The sequence below is a fragment of the Chionomys nivalis genome, chromosome 12 (assembly GCF_950005125.1).
Source record: "Chionomys nivalis chromosome 12, mChiNiv1.1, whole genome shotgun sequence".
In the NCBI taxonomy this organism is placed as follows: domain Eukaryota; kingdom Metazoa; phylum Chordata; class Mammalia; order Rodentia; family Cricetidae; genus Chionomys; species Chionomys nivalis.
The window spans coordinates 31,124,591-31,149,760 of NC_080097.1; the positions used below are offsets into that span (position 1 = coordinate 31,124,591).

Here is a 25,170-nt window from a genome sequence, read left to right on the forward strand (position 1 = left end):
TTAAACAGCTAACACTAGTAAATCACTGGTGGCCGCTTCTTGTCTATCCCTCACATACTGGCACAACCAATTCTGAGAGTCGCAGGGTGTTTCAGTGTCATCAGACACTATACATGGAACAACTGGTTACTTAGAATTAAGAAGTTTTAAAAAATAAACCTATTCTTTGTGTTGAATTCATTGGCGCACTGCTTAGACTTTACTAAGTGGTTATCTGAATAGTGAGAGAGAGGCAAAGCTGGGAAAGACTAAAAGGGAAGCGTTTTCCGTCATAGTTTTCAACTATCTATCAAGCTAAGTCATTTTGTAGTCTCCTGAAAAAAAGCAATATCATAGAACAGAGACAACACACTATAGATACATAAAATTGGCCAAAATATGGTGTCAATTGTGTTTCGCACGTACAAGATCCGTTCTTGTCTAATTTAAACATGTATGGATAACAGAAAGCAAGAGTAGAGCTGTGGAAAGGCTGTTACCAAGAAAGAACCAAGTGCGGTTCTCAAGAGAATAAGGCTGTTGGGAGTCACCCATTTTTACCCCCAAAGCAATTGTTGCGAGTGAGGTACTATCTAAAACTTCCGTGAAATGATGGAAAGAGTTCCAGCGGATATTTTTTAATTACAAAACTGAATTTAGTTCAATGTTTGTTTTACTTTTTCTTTTGTTTTTAGTATAAGGATTTTATGACATTTATGCTGTTTCTACACTGGCTTGGTGGCCAGAAAAGAAGGCACAAAATTCTCTCCCAGTTTGTAAATAATCACTTTTTTTTTCTGCTCCAGTGCACAAACAGCCTTTATTTAACTCAGCACCACGTTTTCCAAGGTATGGGCTCAAACTGTTTGCCATGAAGCGGTTAAATGCCAAAAACAAAATTTAAATGCTGAAGGAAAATGTCAATCAAGGCATTTCTCCATCTGCTACTACTTCTGTGAGTGCTAATTTTATTTTTCCCAATTCCTGAAATTAGAGTTGTCTTAGCTTAAGAAGGAAGGAAGTTGTAAACTTGCTAAATGTTGTAAGAAAAGGTGTAACCAAGTGATGGAATAAAGAGTATTGTTCTCAAAGGACACCAATAAAAGAAGGCAGAATAACACAGAGATAAAGAAAAACAAATTTTGTTAACACCAAGACCACTTAAAACACAGTACACAATGCATGTAACCAGTACTGGTACTACACATGCATTAAAACATTTGTCATGTTTAGTAATATGATGTACACATACACCTGAACCACTGAAGATACTTTTGAGAACCAATCAATGCTATGATATCTACATAGGCAGAAGCTTTATGTTATTGAAAACATGGTAAAGAATTTTCAGGTATTGGTACAAAATGTAGTTCTTGTTCTTGTGATTTTACATGACTTTAATCAAAGATTCTACAAGGACTTGCACAGAACTATGAATGACAGATGTATTTTTTTTGTTTTTTTGGACCTTTCAGTTAGCTCCATCAGCTCACTCAAACACGTTTTGAACAGAATTATGTACTGTAGTACTTGGTAGACTATACATTAAACAAGAGACTTTGCTCTGAGGCACTGCTTCCCACGCTCCATGGGGAAAAGGAAGCAGGAAAAAACAAAACTCATAGAGTTCGACAGCTACCGAGGCAACACTTGCCATTTACAATATAAGCCCAAATATTTTTGCAACACAACTATATATTAATTTAATAAAATACACAATATAGCTCTTATACACTCAACAATTTGGCTCATATGCACGGAATCTGCAATAAATCAATAAAAATATGTCATTTGATGTAAACACATTGAATCTTCTTACATCTGCACATTTAAATGGTCATGTGATCAGTTATGTCTAATTTTTTCACTTTTCTGAGCTATTTTAGTGTCCAAAAATGAATTAAACATTTAAGTCATCTTAATTTTCTCTCAATATTACCACTTAATAATAGCCCATGATTCAGATATGTTCAAATGTAAAACAAATTCACCATCATTTATATCTTTGTTGGACACTAAAATGCTAAGTAGACATTTTTAAGTCTTCAAATTTTCTTCTTTAATGAAGTGAATAGGTCTGCATGTGTTCAGGACAACACGGACTATATCTTTTTACATTGAGCTTTTATACGACATGAGGTGTCTTACAAATGACCAAGGTTTTTTTCGTTGTTGTATTTTTTTTCTGTTTTGTTATTATTATTATATATATACTTTTGCTTTCTGACTAATGATATGAAATGGTCTTTGTGTTTCTATGCTTGGCAGGTACTTTATACAGAAATGTTTACCACAAATATGTGTTAATGTTTGGTGTAGCTTGGACTACTGCAAGGTCTATTCAGGACTTTCAGTAGAAGCCTGTGATATCAGCTAGAAACCCACCACAGATAACAAATAAGACCCTGCTTTGTGTGGGGTTTATAGGTAAACAGTTAAGTCAGCATCCATCTCGGAGGACAGTCTTAGAGCAATCAGAAATACTTTAAGTCTCACGCTGAATACCTTCCTAACAGATTGTCAAAAGGTAACTTGTCTCCTCATCCTCCTTTGTCTTCTCTCTCTCCTCCGTTTTCTTCACTCTCTCTTTTCTCGTTTCTCCTTAAGCGTCATTAATTCTGTCCTAATATATGTTTGGTCAAAACCATTGTTATTTCTGTAAAAGAAACAGCAGTGAAAAGAACATACTTGTGGGCACTTCAGATGTTCACTAAAAGCCTTAAAGCAGTACTGTTCCTGGTCCACCCCCGTAAAATGGGTTGTCACTTGGGGGGTAATCATGTTTAAATCAACAGAAGAGACAAGAAAATGCCAAGGCCCTTTCCCCCCTCACTTTCTCACAGCGACAGGGTCATTTCCCCGGCAGTCCTGCAAGAGCTTGTCAATCTCTCTCACAACTTCTTCGGCATCCACGGACTCTCTGCCCAGATCTCTGTTGGAGTGATCAAGCTGTTCCAGCACGGCTCCCATCTCGCTGGAATCCCTGCTGGCTCTGGAATGCACATCCGCAAAGACTCTTGCCATCTGATCAGAAGCCATGAAGGAAGGGTCTCTTGGTTGCTTACTGGGCGACAGATACTGACTGTCAGTAGGCAGGTAGGAACTGCTTGCTTCGGCTAGAGCCCCCGGTTTTGCTTCGCAGCCATCCAGGGAGCCTTTTGTGGAGGCGCAAGGCTCAATGCATGCCTTGGTCGGGCTGTTAGATGCTGAGGGGACCTCTTGGAGGAGAGGGCTCAGGGCACGTTTGGCTTTTAAATAAGGTTTCACATTGGCAATGAGAATAGTGTGCTCTCGCTTGTCTTTTCCAAATGTACAAAAAGTCTTTTTCCCAGTGGGGTTCACAGTTTCATAAGTCTCAGTCTCAACATTAGCTTCAACTGTGGGTACAAAGAGATTTGTGCGGTAATCTGCGTTTTCAGCCTGATTGGCTGCAGGGAACTGTGGCATCCAACACCTATCAGAATGACCAAGCACTCGGCATTCATCTGTGCAATTAATGCACTCTTCCGGTTCTGCAAAACAAAAAGAGAAAAGAAAACAACAAATCCAATCATTAGAGTTTCATTGACATTTCTACTTGAGGCTGTGATCAGCTCTCAGTGGGCTTGCTTGACCTCTGGTCTTTTAATTAAAAAGGAAAAGAAAACAATAATTATAACATTTCAGGATGGTTGCATGAACCTGCTGGTTGAGACAATGGTTTTATTTAAGACTATTCTCCAGATATTAACGAATTCCCATAGCCTGGGAAGAAGTAAAAGGCGGCCACTGGAGAATCATTCTCGGTGGAATCACTGTAACCTAATCCCCTGGGGAATTCAGTCTTTGTTCTATGTAACCTGTCCTGGAAACAGCGAATCTCAAAAAAGCCGGTCAGGAATCAATTTGTTAAATCAAATAACAGGTAAAGAGGGGATTACAAATTTCCATAAAAAGTGCTAAGCAACTTTTCAAATATTTCATCCTTATTTTACTTGTAATTGTTATTTTGGTGACAGTCACGAGATAAAAGGGTTGCTTTCTAAGCTGAGTTTTTCCCCACTGAGAGTAGAAAATGGAATTTTTTTTCTACCAGACTATGTTATGAATAAGCTTGTCAAAAGAGTACTTTCTTGTTTTATTATATATGCATGTGGATCCTGTTATCAATTTCCTTTCCTTTCGGGTTTTGTTTTTGCTGTAAGTAGGTGAAAATGGATTTACTCAAAAGGTGCAGTTCGGAATAAAGACACTTGGTGATTGCCTACCCTGAGAAATAATGTTTTCTGTGGGAAGTTGTACTTCTCTCTTTTGCCAGTAAAGGTATGGAGAATTTATACGAAACATTATTTAATGATTACTGTTTTAAAGATACGGAAGAGGAAACATGACGTAAAATGCCTTTGTTGTGCGGGTAGCTATGAACTTCCTATTGACCCCAATATGTTTAACCTATGGCAGTGAATGACGTTTTCTCTGTTGTTCTTTCCTCTGTGAGTCATTGCTTCCCTTTTGTTTGATGATGCACTTTAGATCAGGGACTTCTATTAGGATTAGAGGATATTTACAATTTACCTCTATGTGATGGGAGGAGAATTCCCTACACATTTAGCAGCCCTGGGGATTGCCTTTTAATTGATGCTAGACGAGCCCTACAAATAAATGGTGTCTTCTGCAAGAAAAGAGAAGTCTACAAATAATACATGTGAAATAGGAAGCAGCAAATTTAGAATGATTTATAGGGTAATATCTCAAAGGCACACAAAACATCTGATTTTATATTTAAAGCCCATAGAGAATGTCTTATCAATCAGCCAAACATACCCAGCAACTATTTTACCACAAGAAATTTGAGCCGTGAAATAATAGTTATTTTACCAAGTATCAGAGTGACACCTTGACAAGACAAAATATTGTGATATTTCATTCCATGCATAATTTACACTTGTGAATTTTTAAAAAGTATTTAGTCTGCTTGCATCTATTTTAACTTGCCATTTTTAAATAAATATTTTCCTTGGAATAAATGCAGTATTCCCTTTTAAACTTCTTATGTAAACCAGGCAAGAGTCTTGAGGAGTAGTCTGAATCATGAGCCAATAGAGAATACAATCTCTGACTGGAAGCCTGCTAAGAAGAACATGAACCACGTGAGAAGAACCTGGACCTCCAGAACATTGTGGAAAGCCTCATTATGAATTTAAATAAGAGTTCAGGTTACAATGTATTTTTAATGTCTGAATGGTTCAGCATCAGATATTTTCATTACCTAATCTGAATGGCCATCATGACTTTGTTAATCTTTTGTATCCTTTAGAGCCAGGCATTTTATCTTAAAATCATTTACAACTAATATGCTCTTTTTGAAATTTGCCGACATGGCTCTATATTTTAATATTGACTGGACTTCCATTTCAGCTTTTTAAATAACCAGCACTGAATGAAGTCAACATGGATTTAAGGTCAGAGAAAGAGAAAGACTAATGCAGATTTAAGAAAACATGAATCGACCCTGAATTTGAAACCACCAACCTAAAACGACTGTTTGTGCTTCACCGCTGCACATCACAGCTTTGTACTTGACTCCTTTATGTCACATTCAGGGGAGCAAATTTCGAGTATTGATTATGATACACTACAAGCTATTCACATTGTGATTATACCATAATTTTGACGCCAGCAGTTCACAGACAGTGAGAAAAAATCGAATGGCATTTGTGTATAAACAGCAGAAACTATGAGCATAAAGTAAGCTATAACTGCCAAAGTTCAAGTAAGAATTTATGAATGGAATCTTCCTGAAAGAACAGAAGTAAACAGTCAAGTGGGTAGGCATTAAAGAGTCATCTTTATATTCATGGAGTAATTAGCTAGAAAGAATTATTAGAAAAATTGAAACAACCAAAAGTACAGAGAGAATGAATAGAAAAGAAGGATAGAGGAGGGAGAAAATGAGTGGGTCCGGAAGAACGGAAAGGAGTTAAGAAAGGAGAGAGTTAACAGTAGAGGGGTGATAGAGGAATAGAACTAGAAAGATGGTTCTTATGAAGGTGTACATCTGAAACATGGTTGCTTCTACTAGGAGGAGAGGGGCCACATGTTTTATCATATGTATTTTAAATCTCCTCCATAAATAAGCTAAGTGTGTGTGATAAAGGAAATAATGCAAAGTCTTCTCTGGCGTTACAGTTATAGAAGAAGAGAATCAATTTGTTTCCTGTGTCTTAAAAGGAATAATCCAAGGAAAGACATGTAGAAGAATACAACTAAAAAACTAGAGAGTGTGGAGAAGCACGTCACCTTTATTGATATAGATTTGGTGTTTGTGTTAGTCAAGTAGAGAGGCCTTGGGCAAAAGCTCTCACAACAGAGTTGATCTGATCCAATTTACCTTCAAATTTGAGATTACCTAGAAATAATTCACGTTTATTGTCATCCTTACTTCAATACAACATGGTCAACCTTTAAAAGAAAGTGATCATTTTAAGTAAATCTGTAGAACCCTAAAAAAAAAATACATATGACAGAAACTGTAGCATTGCAAAACCCAAACAAGCTAAACCAAACAAAACCAAAACAAAACAATTCTGAACATTAACAAATAATGAATATAGGTCACAGAGACTAATATCTTTCATATCTAATTCTAATTTAAGGAAACACCTCATGAGAAAGAAGTTTCATTTACTTGGTATTAAGACTCATTTTTAGTTAAAGGTAGTGCTAGATGCCTGTAAACCATTCTGAATTTTAGGACAGTCTAAATTGGGATTCTGGACTGTATATATTCCAAGTGTGTGTGTATGTGTATAATATATTATAACCAGCACTCAGGAAGCTGAGGGTAGGAGGATAGCCACTTCAGTCTTTTAGCCTGGGCCACAAAGTAAGATCTTGTCAAATAGAAAAAAGAAACGAAGGAAGGAAGGAAGGAAGGAAGGAAGGAAGGAAGGAAGGAAGGAAGGAAGGAAGGAAGGAAGGAAGGAAGGACAGAAAGAATGAAAGAAAGATTGGTAGATAGATAGATAGATAGATAGATAGATAGATAGATAGATAGATAGATAGATAGAAACGTAAAGAATAATCAATACATACCATATTAATTAACAACTTTTCTGTATATTTAAGAGCAGGAAATCAGTGATGAGATCAATAACTTAACTATTTTTACTTTATATTTTTGTAACATATACTTAGACCATTGAAGTTTTATCAAGTTTAGTGAAAAGGACAGCATTATTTAGCCTCTATACTGAGAATTATCCTTGGAATGTCAATATATCTTTAGACATACTTAGCCAATCTGATGCTCAGTGAAAGGTGTTGTCAACTACAGTGAACATTAAAACTAAAAGTCAAGACATTGGAGCAAGCAAGGGTCAACAAAAAAAAGTGAGTCATTGTTAGACACCTTTGTCAGGTGATTTTCTGTGTGTGTGTGTGTGTTCATCCATTATAGAGGAAACCTATTGAACAATCATCAGCCAGAAAAAATTAATTCTTGTTGAGTCTATCTCATTAGTCTTTTCTGTCTTGCTATCAGTCAGAAACTTAGCACAAATATAAAGTTTAAACTTATTTCTTGGTCTTTAGAGAACAAGACAGCACACTTAAGAAAAAAATACTTAGCAATTAACCTGTTACCACTTGGCATAGTAGTAGAGGACATCAAAATATTCTCTGCTCTTACTTTTACATTTACTTGCTACCTCCAAAGTTTGCATGTTCTTTTATGTGAGAAAACATGCAGAGAGAATTTCCAGCATCAGAGTGTGCATATACTTCCAGCTCCCATTCTGATCTACTAAGAAATACATACACACATTATGTATATATATATATATATATACACATACACATATGTATGTATGTATATATATACATATATACATATATATATATATATATATACTGATGTAATAATAAACATGACACAGAAGTTCTGAAACCCGTCTATAAATCAGGGTGTCAGTGAGGATGTTCTACAGTGCTGTGGGGATAGATACTTAACACTCTTTTGTGTTTTGTGACTACCAACAAGATGTCTTTATTTCTGACTGTAAACAGCTTTAAATAGGAATAGTGCTCTTATATTACAGCAGTTTTTGGTAGTGTTTCTTAGAATATCTCAACATAAGAGTTGTTTCTTTGCAGATCACTCTATGAAGGGAAGTCCATTTTTATTTACATTTTACTCCTTTTATTTCAAATTTGCTTTATTTCACCAATGTAAGCTTCCATGACACATAGTAGCTGTCTGGGGAGTGGAATAAGCATTCATCTGTATTTCCAGATGGCATGGAACTCTTCAGATCAGTTGTATAGAATGTAAACACAGTGTGCATTTCAGATTCTCACCTACTTGTATCCTTGACAAAAAAAAAATAAGCATTTGACTGAAAATCAGGACATATAGCTTCATATACCAGCCTACTGATTCCCTTTTCTATCTTTAAAGCTTATACATAAATGCACATAGCAAGGTGTACATGCTTCTCTTCGAATAAAATGCATCTTCAAATATATTCTTACATATCAGAAAAACTATCACTGCCAACTTGGGAATCTTGTTAGAATACTGTTCAACAAGCCTAATAAAGCAGGCTTTCTTTTACAAAGTTGGCATGATTTGCAACATCCTGTGAAATGACACTTCTCTAGCAGAAACAGTATTTTTTTCTTCTGTTTTTGGCTATGCTATTATTCACTTACTTTCCTTTGCCATCTACAAGTCCCTAGAGTTTGTGGTGATGATGTGAGTCATTACAAACAACAGGAATCTTAACAATTTATATGCATGCAAATTAATTCCAGTTATAACTTATGTGACCCCGTTTACTAGAATATTTGATAAAAATAAACCTGGTTTCACTCTTCCTGCCTATGAATGGAATACAGATTTCACTTTCAATATTATTCTGAAGAATGTGAAGTAAAGATATGTTGCCTCAAAAACTATTATTTTTCCCTTATAGTATAAAAAATAAATGTTCTGATATTACACCTGTATTAGATATAGGGTTTTTGTTAACAAGGACTCACACAACTCAGTTGCTTTATTGTAGTCACTTTTTAATAAGCATGGTGTGTTTATTATTCAAGGGAAGAGGGGAATGAAAATGGAAACCCGTGATGTGGGGAAACCAGTCACTTACTTAGCTAGACAATCTTTCACCCACTGCTTTGTGTTTCTTGTATTTCTCAGTTGAGCACAAGGAACTATATTGTTTATAGGTGGAGGTGAGATGTTATCTTGCTGTTTAGTTTCCATGAAAGAGATAAAATACCCTGTTACAATATACTGATTTTGGAAGGTAACTGTTCACACTGCAGTGATTTAATGGGGGAAAAAATCCTTAATATGAAAAACAATGCTTTTGGTTATTTTACTTATTTTATACTAATCATCTATCAATGTTAAGAATTTAGAAACGTGATTCACACAACAAAAATGCAATGAAAGGAGCCCTCGGACTTCATTTGAACACATGGCCAAATCAGGTTCCATACTTTATTTTAGTTGCGATTTGCCATTCTGTCTGCTTTAGATAGGTAGAGAGCACATTGTGAAGAGGAGGTTATTATAATACCATCAAATAGTCAAACCGTGGCAGCACTGAAGTACCAATCCTTAAGCATGCCCCTGCATTGTACAATGCTTCTAAATGTAGTGCCATGGATGCGTTCAGACACCAGAAACCACTGGCCTATATCATTCAAGTGAATCCAATCACAGCTGGGTATTTGGAGCTGTTCTGAGCAGTAGCACTTACTATTCAATGCATCTGCTCACGTTCCGAGATGGTTTTAAGTGTCTCTGATCTCTTGGACATAATAAAATGGCTATCAGAGTGGCCCTTTTAGAATATACATTGATAATGCATAGCAAGTGCCCAGAGATGAAGAAAAGCTGAGATAAATTGAATTGAAATTTACGTTATGGAACAAGTATGAAACAATATTAGGAGATTTGATATTGAAGTCCTTGGTATATAAAACAATGTGATTCTAAACCACATGGTGGAAATTTATGGCACAAATATAAGTGTATCCCATGGCACACCTCTCTGAAATTATCATTTAAAATTTAGTTGCCCTCCTCCCTTAGTCCTGTTATGGTAGGCACAGCTATTACCTGGGGCACCAGCAGATGCTTGAATGCGAAGGCACAGCTAAATGGGACTGTTTTCCTAACAGGCACCCTTAGGAGAACTGGCTCTCAGAGTTAGTACTGTACAGTGATACAGGTTTGCATATGCTTTGAGGAAAGGACTTTTGCAGAATCATCAAAAGCAAATCAATGCAATTGCAGTGTTCCAGTATAGAGGTTCTGTGGGGGCTTCTTCAATTTCTTTGAAGATTGTTGTGCTTAATGAGTCATCATGTATCAATGCATTAAGCAACTACTTTGCGTTTAGGTATTATAACAGGTAGTGGTTTGTGGCAAATGAACCACTTTTACATTCACAAGTTTGTGACATTTTAACTCATCCCCAAGGAGCTTAAATTTCAAGAAAGCATGCAGTAGCTTTGAATTCTGCATAAAGGAAATGATTCATGAACAATTACTTTTTGAACTATGTCATAGTAATGTCAAGGCACAGAAATCTGGAGAATGGTGTAGAGGATAATACCATGAAGGAATTTATACAAAAGATGCTATTTGATCTTCAATTCAAAGGATGAATAGTACTGAAATGGAGTTTAGGGAGAATGTGTTCCAGGTAAAAAAGTGGAAACAAAAACAATAACCACATAGAAATGTAAATTTCACAGATCTATGAAAGATTAGCTTCATCAGTTTAAGAATGTATACTGCATCAACAAATAATAACAACAAATAAAACAAAATAAAATAACTGTGTTGGCAAAATTAGTAATCACCTGGAAACAAAATAGAAGAATTCTGAATGAGATTATAGACTTAGTACAGCAGGTAATGTACAAACACAATGGTGATTGAGCATTTGACCATGTGTCTTGTAAGGTTCCTGAATTACCTGAACCCTTAAATGGGGAAGATACTGAACACCATTTATGGCCCTACAATACTCAGATGCACTAAAGCAATGATATTATCCAAATCACAATGGTTTCAAAAGTCTTGCCTCTTAAATTTTTCTATCTCTAACAGTACCATGATCCATGGTTCCAAACCTGTTCTCAGGCATGGCCACTCTGTTCCCAAACATTTTTGCTCTACCTTTTCTATTTTAAAGACAATTTAAAAGTCAAATAGCAGTTTTTTTATTTTTCAGTATAGAACTAATAGAGATTGCAATCATTCATTAAGTGTGCCATTGTCCTATTCCAACTTCTGTCTTTCTCTAATTTCCCATCATCATCAACCAGCTTTCACAATATAATCAAATACCATGTTTGTATAAAAATCCCAAGTTCTAAAGATATCAATTTTAAATGATAAAAAGGTATTCTACCTGGCAGTATTATTCACTCAGATTTGTAGGTCTGAATATATTTCATATGAAAAAAACTGTTAATCTGTGAGAATGCTTTTGAAATCAAAATGTATATTTAAATAATGATTTTAAATTAGGGAATTGGTGAGTATCTGGGAGGCTTGCACTTCATCATGTCTAGGTTTCTTTTTCCTCTCTCACTTTTCCCTTCCTGCCTTTTTATTATTCTACCTTCTGTGGCAGTGCTGTGTTAACGGAACAAGCTTCTCTTTTGTTTGTACTTATCTGACTTTGTATTTGAGACTCTATCAGAAAACTGCCATCTACCTATAAACTAATGTCCTCATAATTGTGGGGTCTTGAAAGAGTTAAGATGTTTCCAGAAGAACCTAATTTGCATGCAGTGTGAAACCTATGCTCTTGTATGCAATAGTTAGCAAAAGCTGTTTAGTTTACAAGGACAAATTTAAATTCTAGCAACTTAAATAATTGTGTGAACTCCAGACCAGAGACTGTGTAAATATGCTACTATTCTTTTTTCTCCAGAGGATGCTTTTCTTATGCCTTTATTGCCTCTGTAAGCTAACCCTGTCTCTGATAATGGCACCATTTTTGATGACATGGATGAATACATTTAAGATTCAAGTCATCTTCCTAGCAAAGTGGTAATCCTGTAAGGAAGGTCAATAAAAACATGCCCATTAAGACAAACTCTGTAAGCAGCAAGGAAGAGAGTCTTATTAGTGTCTCTCTCTCTCATGCCTGCTATCTGATTTCTTTGGGGAAGTACATCTATTTACCAATTTAAATCCTGTTGTTCAGCTCATTTCTAGCATGTCTTTGTTTTCAATTTCTAGGAACAAGTAAACAGAATCAATGTCACTCTTAGCATCCTTAGAAAAAGAGTTAAGTCAGAGGTAGCTAATCTTCTTCTGCTTGTCACTTAGGAACCAATCAACACCTTTCAACAGAATACGGCTCTTGGAGAGGATGGATTTTTAAGAAGGATTTTAATTGCTTAGATTATTTTTCAATGACATCGTAAAAGAGACAGAGACAGGTATGGTTTCAGCCGCTGAATGAGATGTGTATAATTCCAAATGAACAGATAGCTGCCCTGCTTACATCAGTATTTTCAAAACTGTTTAGCTTATGTATTTATATATGCAAAATATATATAACAGAAACTGTTCCTGTAATAATAATTCATCTCTACTAAGGATAAAAAGAAAAATGAAGTGTGCTCTATGGATATACTTCCATGTACATGTTAACTCTCACAACATATGTAGATCATGAGAAATATATACTTTCATTATCATTGTCTTAAAGAAAATCTTTCTAAGAGAGTGTTAAACTGGATAGTTTCTAAAGCTTAATTCAGAGAGAGATACTGGAAGTTTGAATCCCAACAATTTCAACTTCACTTCATAAAAACAAGTCACTTATCACTAGTCAGTTGACACCACCATCACCACTACCACTAAAATCAAAAAATACTGAAAGAATTCTCCAAGAAGGTGAGAGTCACAAAACCTTTCTGTGCTCTTGGAATATTTTCCAGAAATCATTTGTTGTTAGTATTTGTAAGTATGCTGTAGTTTTATTGGAAGCAGATGTTTTTACCATGCACAGTTGGGTCATCCCAAGAATGAAAATTTAAGCAAAATCAATAGATTCAATTTCCATGTTCTAGAGTAAATATACTGAAATGCTTCTTGTAATGGATTTTACTGGCAAGGACACGCCATTTTTCTAGTAACAGATTTAATATTCTGGAATCATTAAAACACACTGAAGAGATGAAGAGGCAAAGAAACATAGGTCAGGAAATTCAGAAAGCAGAGAGCTGTGGCCCAGTAGCCTGCGGTGCTGTGTAACCAATCAAGGGCCAAAGGTTCCCGACAATTCCATATGAAATGCAGGCCACACATCAGAAATTATCTGCAATGGGGTTTTAAACACGTCCTTATCTAAGAGAGCACTTCTTATTTAATTGATAATCAACCACATCCAGAACAAAGAAGAAATGATTAAAGGGAAACATATTTCCCCTGAGCAATACTACTAGGAAAACAAATTCAAAACGACATGAGAACATATTTAAGCTTCAGACTTGTAATCTAAATCTAATTTTAAAAAACAAATTCATATTGACCTCACAGGGAGAATTCATTAGGATGTTCTTCATTAATTCAGTCATGTAGGACTTGAATTTTTATTTCTCTAAAACTGCATGTTCAATCTTAAGAAAGAATGATCTGTTTTGCTTCCCAAACTGATCACAAGTAGCTGGGGTTGTTGTTGTTGTTTTTGTTTTATATTAATTTTTTCCTTCACAGGTACTCACCAAAAGGGCAAGTCATTTTAACTACTCAGTGTTGAAAATGCCTCATACCATGCTGTCATAAAGCTTTAGGCACAAGAAAAGATTTTCTCCATGTTAGCGTTGCTAATCCCTCTCCCTCCCTCCCTGTCTCCATTCTCTAGTAGAGAGATATCTAGTCAATGTATTACAAAGGGCAGCAGACTGGGAAATAACAAGCATACTGCCTGCAGCCTTAAGCACATCTTTTTGCAATGTCATAAAATGGCAACAATCTCTCAACTAAAGCCAAAAATTATTTTAGAAATAATATCAAAAAGTCAGAATATGAAAACCTCCTGAGCACAGAGATGGAATCACAAATTTCTGCTCAAAGGGGATAACAACTTAAATTTGAATAGCAGTCTCTTCTCAACTAAATTCCGTCCATGCCTTACTTTATGAGCTTCAGGTATGAATATTCTTTAGGCTGTAATTGTCCCAAGGGGGAATCCCTAGGCTCACCTCAAAATGGAATACAATTTTAACTATTGTATCTGGTAGTTTTCTAATAAATTGTTTAGTTTTCATTTATTGAGAATATAAAAATGTATATGAACATGAAAGACACAAATCTAGGTGTTTGCAGTATTACTGAAAACTGGAAAATGATATTAGGTCAGAAGTAGTTGGTAGACAGAGACTTCCTGCCCATTTCTTTTGTTTACTGAATGAACTTATTTTATTATTGAAAAGAAATATATTTGCATATACCTTCTAAATAATAAATGATATATTATTAGAGTTAACATTTTATGTACATTACTTATTTCCTTATTGCCTATACAACAGAAAGAGTGATAGAATTCTTGCTTGGTATCCATAGGAATGACTGGCATGCCTTATAGAAAGCCAAATTTCTCATTTCTCAGTCTTTTATATAAAATAAGGTCATTTCTGAATAAACTTATACATCTACCTACATACTTTAATCATCTCTAGGTTACTTCAGACATCTAAGACTATGTAAATGCTTCGTAAACGGTGATTCTAATGTATGTAGTTAATTATGATAAGAAAATATGTATATATTGAATCCAGATACAATTTTCTTCAGAACTTATTTTACCTGACTGGTTGAGTACATAACCCTTAAACCCTTGAATATGAATTGCCATTTTATAATTATAAATGTTTTATTTATAAGATAGTAGATACTTTTTTCTGTAAAGCGTTTCTATTCTAATTATTTTTATTATATTAGATAAATGATTATGTCATGTAAGATACTTTTTAATAATAGATACAAATAAACATATAGATGTTAGAAAAGGATTAAATTAAGTAAGCCTCCGTAATTGCATTTTAAACTGTGGTATTATTACATAATTTGTGTTAATGTGTGAGCTTTGCAAGATTCACTCTGTTGATTATCTGGATACTTTCAACAATAAACTGAAAATATTTGAAATGATAACTTTAACTTTGCCATATAATTATCATCAAAAATACTACAAAGTATAAGGCACATGTGTGTACTTTCTGCAAACATGATAAAATTCCTATACCAGATGAAAATGTATAGAAAAGAACTTACCTAAAGGCAAAAGTATAGCACTACCAGTGGACATAGAAGTAAAGCTTGTTCTGCCTAACTACAGCTTTGGGTTTCCTGGCACACAGTCACAGCCCACAGTAATCACAGAAATTCAATTTCATCAGTGGCCTTGCAAAATACACATAGGTCTTTGAATATGTGGCCGTGTGCCTGATAACACATATGATATGCACACATGATATGCATCAACAGAAAGTTGATGTTAGATCCAGCCAAAAATGTACATAAACATCGGGAATGAAGTGGGAAATTTGTATTCTGAAAGTTAAGAATATTTTGGCATATACATTACCTTTAAAATTAATTTGTAGTAAATTAAAAAATAAAACTCTCCTTTTCAACTGGTTAAAATGGATCACAATCTTTTAAGGGAACTATTTAAGGGAAATTATTTAAGGGAGAGATGAAGATTTTATATAGACTCTGTATGTGTGTGAACACAAACCTGAGTTTTAAATTTTAATTTAAAATCTCCAAATCAGAGACAAGAATAATAATTCACACTAAATTTTACCCATTTAAAGCATTACATTTTAGCTCCAATTTCCATTCATTTCCACACAGGAAGTAAGGCAACCTTTTCTCTATTTATGGAATAAGTAAAGCAAGACAAATAAATATAACAGTGATTTATACCTTGCCAGAATATACTTATATATATTTTTTCAGCATGGCAAACAGCCCGATATAAGCATCTTCTCCAATGACTAGGCCTTTTCATATACACACAGTAAAGTACTCAAAGCAATCAAGTCTCTGAAATACATTGAAATGATTCAGTACTGAGATTTTCCAATAATATGGTGAACTAAGACTTCTCCCTATGTTCTTTCCGGCCTTCCACACAGTGAAACCAGCTATAGCTAACCTCATTGTGTTCAGATTATCTGTATCACATCCAGAACATACTCAGAGATCAGAATATATTTACCAATTGCATCCACTTCACATGATTGTGATGTCATGCTCCACCAGCTACTAAAATTCATATGAATTGGATTCTGACTTGCCTCTAGGAATTCATATTACAGTGATGTGTAAAGATTTTTAAACAGTGAATAAAAAGTGTCTAATAGGTCTAATAAAAGAAATCTTACCTAAGATGATCAGCACATGTTTGTCTATAAAGACACAAGAAGTCAAGGAACTAGTTTCTCTGGCAAACAGTTTTTCAGACTGACTATGAAGTACTTTTCTCTACACCCACAACGTACGTGGTAGTCAAGTCTCGCTTTCCTACACAAGCCAGTTCAGTGCGTCAGTTTTTCATTTGGCAAAACCTATACTGCCCACAATGTAAAATTAGTATAACTGATAGATTTTTACATAGGAATTCATTGCCAATGGCTCACTAAACTCATATACATATAATAAAGCAACAGAAACCCTGATTTCACGCATTATTTATATTCTCACTTTGACTCCACACAAAAAACTCTTCCTGAAATACTAGTAGAGCTGAGGTAGAAGTAGCAGCAAATCACTACTATTTTTCCTTTAAAAAAGTAAGAATGCATATTTCTGCATGGCAAAGGCACAGTCACAGGATGCCACCATCTAACAAGTAAAATTCGGACCACAGAGAAGAAAGCTAGCAGATGAAGAAATTGCTCACCTGGAGGAAGCGGATCAACAGACTGAAGTCTAGTAGTGATGGTGTGTAGGGTGAGGATAGCAAAGGAAAGCAAAGTCGGGAATGCTTGAAAAATAAAATATTTTTAGTTAACAAATAGAAAGACCAAGCGGGACAAAAAGGGCCAACTGAATCATGAATCCTTCCTTATCAATTTGATTTTTTAAAATTAAATTCCAGAGAATAATCAATTTCAAAAAGCTATGGATACTGACAATTCCTGTTTCATAAGATGAAGCCATCCCAGGAAAAATTACTTTAAAGGAGATTTCCATTTAAATGTGATGGAAACAGTGCCAAGTAACTGCAAGGCTCTCTGTCAATGGAACCCTTATCAGCATGATGATACGTCCATTCATTGAGCTAAATAGGTTTCTACCTGAGTGAACAGAAGATGTAAACCAGCATATGACCAAAATTAAAGCCCAAAACTATTTTCTAACACATCCACAGGCCAAGGCTTGTTCAAATTGTTCACTGCATTTTGCTATTAGTTCCACAATGCAGGCTGTTTGAAGTTCAAATCATATAATATCCATAATTAACGTTTTAAGGCTCAATTAATACTCAAGAATGTATTTGTTTTAGAATAGCTATCTATCAATAAATTCATCCGTACTCTGAAATATATAAGAATACGTTTATGTATAGCTTCTAATATACATTTTTATATTGCAATGGATATTGTTCTCATCCAAAATATATATTCTAATACTATACAATACTTATGTTAAATCACATATATATAAATTTTGAATGTAACTTTTAGTTAAAAGTGAAAAAGGGTAACAATACAAGTTTAGAGAAATACAACGATTTTTTCCTTTTGAAATTTTTGCTTTTCATTTTATGAGCCTCTGACTTAGATATATCATGGGCATGTATAATTGACCTACTCCCTAGAATAAGGAAAAAAGAACATTTTATTTTGCATTTGTATTACTGAAATGTACAATGAATAAGTAGAATTAATTGCTGCCTAAAAGTCCTGCCAGCAACAACAAAAAAGTAAAAGTAAATGGCTGTTGGTGAGCAAAGGTAGCTTCATTTTTTTTTTTTTAAACAATCTCATTTTCTTAGTTTCAGGGCAAATTCCACATCTTTTATAGCCCCTTGCCTGGAATGAGAATATGCAGACCGGGAGGTAATGCAGGCTGAGAAGTTACTAAGAGCTCTAACATTTTATTCACTGTTGCCCCACACATATTTCTATCTCCTGCCAGCTTCCCTTTTAATTTGTGTATTTTTACTACTCTTAAAGCACAACTCCAACAACAGATGGAACATCTGAGAAAGTCTGCCTCACGAACATGTGTCAATGTAATATTCATCACAGAACCTGCAGAACACAGGCTATCTCGAAGTATCCTCATGACAGTGGCCACTTTAGCATCCTTGAAAGACATCAGTTCTTATCACAAACAGAAAAAAAATGTGTCTAGCTAGTAATATTAATTAATATTTTTATTAGACATAGTGTCATTTCTGTTTATGATTCACTTTCCTTATATTTCAATCCTACCAACCAAAAAAGAACTTCCTTTTCTAACTGATAACTTATCAGTCAATATCTAATACATTTTAGATATAGCCAAACTACTGTATAGTTTCACAATAGCATAGATAGAGCAATATAAAGTAGAGATGGATGTTAATTAGAAAAACTCAGTAAGTTTATAAGTGTTCTGTGAGTCAAAACAAGTCCTCCAAATTCCATCTAGTATTAGCACATAGGAATTTATTTATAAATAGAGTCTTTGAGGATGAAATCACCAGAGATGAAGTCATACTGGATTACAGTTGATCTAATACAGAAATTGTTATATGAAGATAAAGCAGGGACATAGAGATAAGCAGGAATATCTCAATAGGACCCTGGCAGTAGACATTAGAAGTGGGTTTGATATTACTGATAACCACCAGAAACTAGGAAGAAATAAGGAAGACTGCCTGCAAGAGCATGGTGCAACTAGATCCTTTATTTTGCGTGTGTTGTTTCTGAATCTGTGAGAGCTCACCAACTGTTGTTTAAAACTACACAGTCACCAGTATATTACTACAGCTGCCCTTGCAAACTAATACTGCCTATTCAAAAGGAAACATCCAGTCATAAAATAAACAAAGATGAAAAATATATAGACAGAGGAGAACGGAACAATTAGGGACAAATGAAAAATTGGCCACTGCAAACGTAAAATGTGAGAAGTTAGCCAGGTACACATCTTTAATCCCAGCACTCAGGAGGCAGAGGCAGGTTGATCTCTGTGAATTCGAGACCAGCCTGGTCTACAAGAGCTACTTTCCAGGACAGGCTCCAAAGCTATAGAGAAACCCTGTCTCAGAAAAACAAAAACAAAAGCAAAAACAAACAAACAAAAAGAAACAAAACAAAAAAACAATCATGAGAAGTTAAAGTTGCTTTCATGCCGGGCGATGGTGGCGCACGCCTTTAATCCCAGCACTCGGGAGGCAGAGGCAGGCGGATCTCTGTGAGTTCGAGACCAGCCTGGTCTACAGAGCTAGTTCCAGGACAGGTTCCAAAGCCACAGAGAAACCTTGTCTCAAAAAAACAAAAATAAAATAAAATAAAATAAAATAAAATAAAATAAAAAAAATAAAGTTGCTTTCATTGTTGTTTTCCATGCAATGAGTCCTAATTCCTTATGGCCAGAGTTAAGAATATATGCTGCTGACTACAAAACTTGGGAAGCATCCAGAGAATTAATCTTTTTTTTTTTTGAACTCTAAAAGTTCCTTGAATTACAGATAAATTTATGATCATTTGACTTAGGATTCTTTGACCTTATAAGAATGCAAAAAACTAGCATGAATACAGAAGAAAATGCCATATTTTCTACATTTTCATTGTCTTTCAGATAATAATAAAAAAGATTTGATTTCCTCTTGAAGACTCACAGTTCCCTGTTAACAAGTTGATAACTGGAAATCCTTGGCAGCAGGTAACAATGCTGCTTAGCATGGATGAACAGTATGTTGGGAGAATGAAGTTCATGTTGTTCACAGCTATTGCCATTTTAGGATGGACTCAGAAGGTTCAACCCCAGGGAAAGTCAAGGAGGCAATATAGAATTATTTTTTAAAATGTCTATAATTAGCTGCTTTTGCTATTTTATAAATGTTCTGAATTTTCTTTTCATCTGCTGTTGTGTTTGAATTTTATGGACATTATAGCACATTTGTAGTTCCACAGGAACTTTACTTAAGATGTCTCTTTGTCCTTTATTATTAAACAAAATTTGTACCTAAAGGTCTTTTCACATCTCTGTATGAACATTTTAATTATCAGCAACAATAAAACCCTTATCCTCTAGGCAGTTTTTCATTATATTTTGTAGTGTTCTTTCTAGCTCTCACCTCCTCCCAGATCCTGCCCTCTTACATACCCAACTTCATGATCATGTTCTCTCTTTAAAAAGAAAAACGGACTAGTGGTGTGGCACACACCTTTAATCCCAGCACTCGGGAGGCAGAGAATGTCATTCTCTATGAATCCGAGGTCAGCCTGGTCTAGAAAAATTTCCAACACAGACTCCAAAACTACAGAGAAACCCCGTCTCTAAAAACCAAAAAAAAAAAGAAAGAAAGAAAGAAAAAGATTAAAAGAAAAACAAAATGACTAAAGTCACTAAACAAACATGGAGTCCATTTGGTTTTGCCTAATTTCTCCAGGGTATGTCTCTTGGCCTGTTGTAGAGTTGACATACACAGTGTTACCCAGTTAAGAATGGTGATTTCCCCTATGAATCACAATTACCTTCTTGGCTAAGCTTAGTTGTTTTTTTTTTTTGTTTGTTTTGTTTTTTTGTTTTTTTTGTTTTTGCTGTCCACATTCCCTTCTCCATACTGGGATTTTGTCTTGCTTGAGGTCTTATACATTTTGTCACAGTCTCAGTGGGTCCGCCCAGTTTAGAATGGAACATGCTGTTTCTTTAAAATGGTCCAATAAACATGGATAAGCTAATTTATTATATAGACTGTTTCTTTTTTAGTTTATTTATAAATACATTACTATAGATTTTTTTTCTCAAGTATCCCATGCTTGATTAGATGTTGCGAAAAGGAAGAAAATGGAATGTCAAAAAAGTTTTTCAACGAAGCAATATTATATGAAATCTAGGGGGAAATTGTAAGGATGGTGTTGCTGAGTGTGGGAGGAGGAATAAGAGAGCGTGCAGATGACTACAACCAGAATACATAACATACATGTACGAGAGTGTCATACCAGAATACATAACATACATGTACGAGAGTGTCATACCAGAATACATAACATACATGTACGAGAGTGTCATACCAGAATACATAACATACATGTACGAGAGTGTCATACCAGAATACATAACATACATGTACGAGAGTGTCATACCAGAATACATAACATGTACCAGAGTGTCAAGGAATACATTTAACATTTAAAAGTTGAGTAAAATCTTTCTAGCCTTTTGTGAACTGGAGTTAGCTTTGTTATTTTATAATTACCGTAGGTGCAGTGTTCACCTGCCCTAGTAATTGCAAAGACAGGGTGAGGATCAGTTATCAACCTATCAAGTTATATAATACTCAACAAAACGATTGAACCAGAGGTGTTTTAAAGGTAACAACAGTATTTAAATGTTTGTTTGTTTGTTTGATATTTTAAGTGTATGTGTATGAGCTTGGGTAAGTTCGTATAAGTTTGTATGCGGCACTAGGATACGGAAGCCTGCGGAGGACAGAGTAGGACAGCATCAGAACCTCTAGTATTGTAGTTGCAGGCAACTGTGGGGCACCATTTGGTTTCTGGGGATTGAACCTGGCTCCTCTGCAAAAGCAGTCAATTCCCTCTTAACTGCTGGTCAATCACTAGTGTCCCACCAATAATATTTATTACATGGATGCAATAAAATATGACTTTCTGTTTAATGTTCCTGCTCACAGTAGAATGTGTCTACTGTGTGATACCAGTTTCCTTATGTGATGGTATAGTATAGTATAGTATAGTATAGTATAGTATAGTATAGTATAGTATAGTAAGTTAGCCCTGCAACTTCATTTCAAATGATGTTTTCTGAGGATTCCGTTCATATCTTTATTTAAATAGTTTGCAAATATGGATTGAGTCACTGGGGCCAAGTTTTATAGTAAATAATGGCTATTAAAATTATTTCTAATATATGCCTATTAATCACTATGATGACCCAGAAATATAATGGAAAGTTAGAGTTAAAAAATTTACATTACAGTAACTATAATCGAAAGGAACATATTTGATAAGCTTTTGGTTTTCTATAGATTTTTCTTGCCGACTAGGCTGCCTTAGTTATCAGATTTCATGATCTGTTTTGTTTTCTAGACAGTCAGGAAGGCATAAAAGCCATGCTATTCTTAATATCCCTGACAATGGCTACAAGGTAGGAAGAAATCTCTAAAATCCTTTAATTTTTCTATCAAAACAAAATGTTATATTGATATGTTCACATTGAGTTGTGATCAAGTTTTAAAGACTAGAAATGTATATAACTACATTCTCATTCATTTAGTCTTGAATTTAGCAAACAGGTTTTTATGGGTATAAATAAATCTTACAAGGTCAGAAAAAGGCCTTATCTGAAGTTCTCTATGTGGATTTTTATACTACACAGCATAGTAATAGCTGTAAATGGAAAAAAAGATACATCAACAATCATAATAAGACAAGAAGCAAACAAGATTAGTTTACAAAAGCAAGGTAAAGCAGAGTGGTTTTGGTGCATGCGTTTAACCCCAGCACTGGGAGGCAGAGGTAGTAGGATCTTTGTGAGTTTGAGGCCAGCCTGCTCTACAAAGTGAGTTCCAGGACATCCAGCATATATTACTCAGAGAAACACTGTCCTAAAACACAAAAACGCAAACAAACCAAAAAAAACTCAAAAAATACAAAAGCGTAGTAAACTTAGTCAGTTGTTAAATTAGAATGCTAATTAGATCAAGATAATTAAGTACTAATAACAGAGCGCAAAAAATATATTAGGAGGTCAGGTAGAAAACTATTAGACTCTCATTTCTCAGTCATACATGTGATTTTCTTAAGGTGTATGAAACACTTTCATCAACTCTACATTTCTCTTCCCTTCTTATACCTCACTTTACTCTCATTATGTGTACCCTACACTTGATTTTCTTTTCTTTCACAATTAGGAACCATCACCTGGGGTTTATTAGCCTGACTTAAGAACATTTGTATCCACCAAAACCAAAGGCATTTTCCTCCATTAAAGACCTCATTTTAAGTCTACCAACACAAAGTTACTATAATGCTGGGCCTAAAAAGCACACTGATTAAAGTATGTGTTAAATTGTTAGTTTTAAAGTTGGCAGCCCTATCAAGAAAGCACACCTGTTTTGAACTTTCAAATTCACTTCTTGGCCAAAAAATATGTGCCCTAAAGAAGGACGAGCAACTCAAAAGTGGGTTGACTCTTCCATTAATGAAACTGGGTAAAAATAACCTGAAGATAGGAAAATGGAGATAAGGGTGAGCCCACTTATATCCATGCACATGTCCTCACACGTTTCTGTCGGAAAAGAGGCAAAGAGGCCAGCATCACAGGGAAACTAGCAGTATCTCTAGCTGTGCCATCTCCAATATGTTTGCCCTTTTCCCATATTGTGAATTGTCTGCCAGCACCAAGGGTTTGGGATATAGAAACTACACATAGAGGAGAAGAACACCCTTTTAACGTCCATGTGCTTCATTTATATTTAATACAGATGTGTCATTCATATTTGGTAAAAATGAGTGTTTACATTTGGTTCATGTAGGTTATTTAAATTTGGTGCATAGGGGTCATTTATACTTAATCCATATGGATCATTTATATATCTAGCCCATGGTCCTGAACTCTTGATGCACATAGGTCATTCATATTTGGATACAATTGGGCTATTTGGTGTTCACGAGTCACCTGAAGGTCAAAGACACTTCTGCTTTCACATGCAGATGCATTTAATGCCATTGATTTCGTGCAGTATGTAAAGGGGACTCAAGACTTCAGCCACTTTCTGTGCTTCAGCTAAAATGTACAATCCTGGGACTTAGATTTTAAAAATTCTGAGTAAACAAAATTTAGCAGCAAATTTAGAGAAAGGCAGGTTGAATTTAACTGGGTTCAAAATTTTACCTGATGGAATATGTTCTTGATGTAATTCCCAAAGCTCTGTATTGCTTCATTTTCTTATCTATAAACTGGGGAAATTCATTCTCATTTGCTTGTCTTGAAGACAAAGTGCAGCCACCTGTGCCAAGCCCTCAGGTTGGAATTCAGTGAAATGTAGTATTAAGCTACCATGCTAAAGCAAAGTTGCCATGTCAATGCAAGTGCAGTGTAATTCAGACAAACTACAACTGAATGTGGGCCATTCGTGATGTCATTTGTTTCGTGCCTCTAGCTCTATTTTTGTTATTGTTGCTTACTAATTTTATTTTGCTCATTTAACATAAGCATACAATGTGCACTATGTATAGTTTTGGGGTACTGTTTAATTTATAGTCAAAAGAAATGGGAATATGCCTTTAATCCCAGCACTCGGGAGGCAGAGGCAGGCGGATCTCTGTGAGTTCGAGACCAGCCTGGTCTACAAGAGCTAGTTCCAGGACAGGCTCCAAAACCACAGAGAAACCCTGTCTCGAAAAACCAAAAAAAAAAAAAAAAAAAAAAAAAAAAAAAAAAAAAAAAAAAAAATGGGAATATATATGTGACCTTCGTTACTTCTGTTTCATATCTGTAATGAATAGAATTGGATATGGAATATCATTGATCATCTCTCATCATGACTTTCTATTTTTGTTCCTAAATATATGTATGTTTGTTTTATATGAATGAATGTTGACCTGTATGTACGATGGTGCACCATGTAGGTGCCTGGTGCATTTGCAGTCCAGAAAAGGGCATCAGTTTCTCTAAGAACTGAAGTTGTAGGTGCTTGTGAGCCACCACATATGTGCTAGGAATTGAACTGGGTTCTCTTCAAGAGCAGCAAGTTCTCTTAAATATTATCTCATCTCTCCAGTCCTCATGGTTTTCTCTCAGAAGACTATTTACAGAGATACTTTGCTTATACATTTTCTTTTGCAAAATTATTAAAAGAATGTAGCAATTTCTCTTAATTGTCAAAATTATTGAAAATAAAGCAATGGATTTGATAAGGAACACCCAAAGTTTAGAATCTGAGGAAATTTAGAATGTGTGTCAATTTA

At 35.0% G+C, this 25,170-nt stretch overlaps 1 protein-coding gene across 3 annotated transcripts in view; it reads right to left on the bottom strand.

The window, feature by feature from the left end:
• Positions 1-1,105: 1,105 nt before the first annotated feature.
• Positions 1,106-25,170, bottom strand: part of Pcdh17 (protocadherin 17) — a 90,524-nt gene continuing 66,459 nt past the window's right edge. For 2 of the 3 annotated variants that reach the window (XM_057786087.1, XM_057786085.1), the window contains exons 4-5: positions 16,917-17,000; positions 1,106-3,491 (exon numbers count right to left, since the gene is read on the bottom strand). In XM_057786087.1, the coding sequence (XP_057642070.1) occupies positions 2,809-3,491; positions 16,917-17,000 (767 nt within the window). In that variant the 3' untranslated portion in view covers positions 1,106-2,808. The remainder of the gene's footprint in view (positions 3,492-16,916; positions 17,001-25,170) is intronic. The other variant, XM_057786086.1, reaches the window with a different exon arrangement.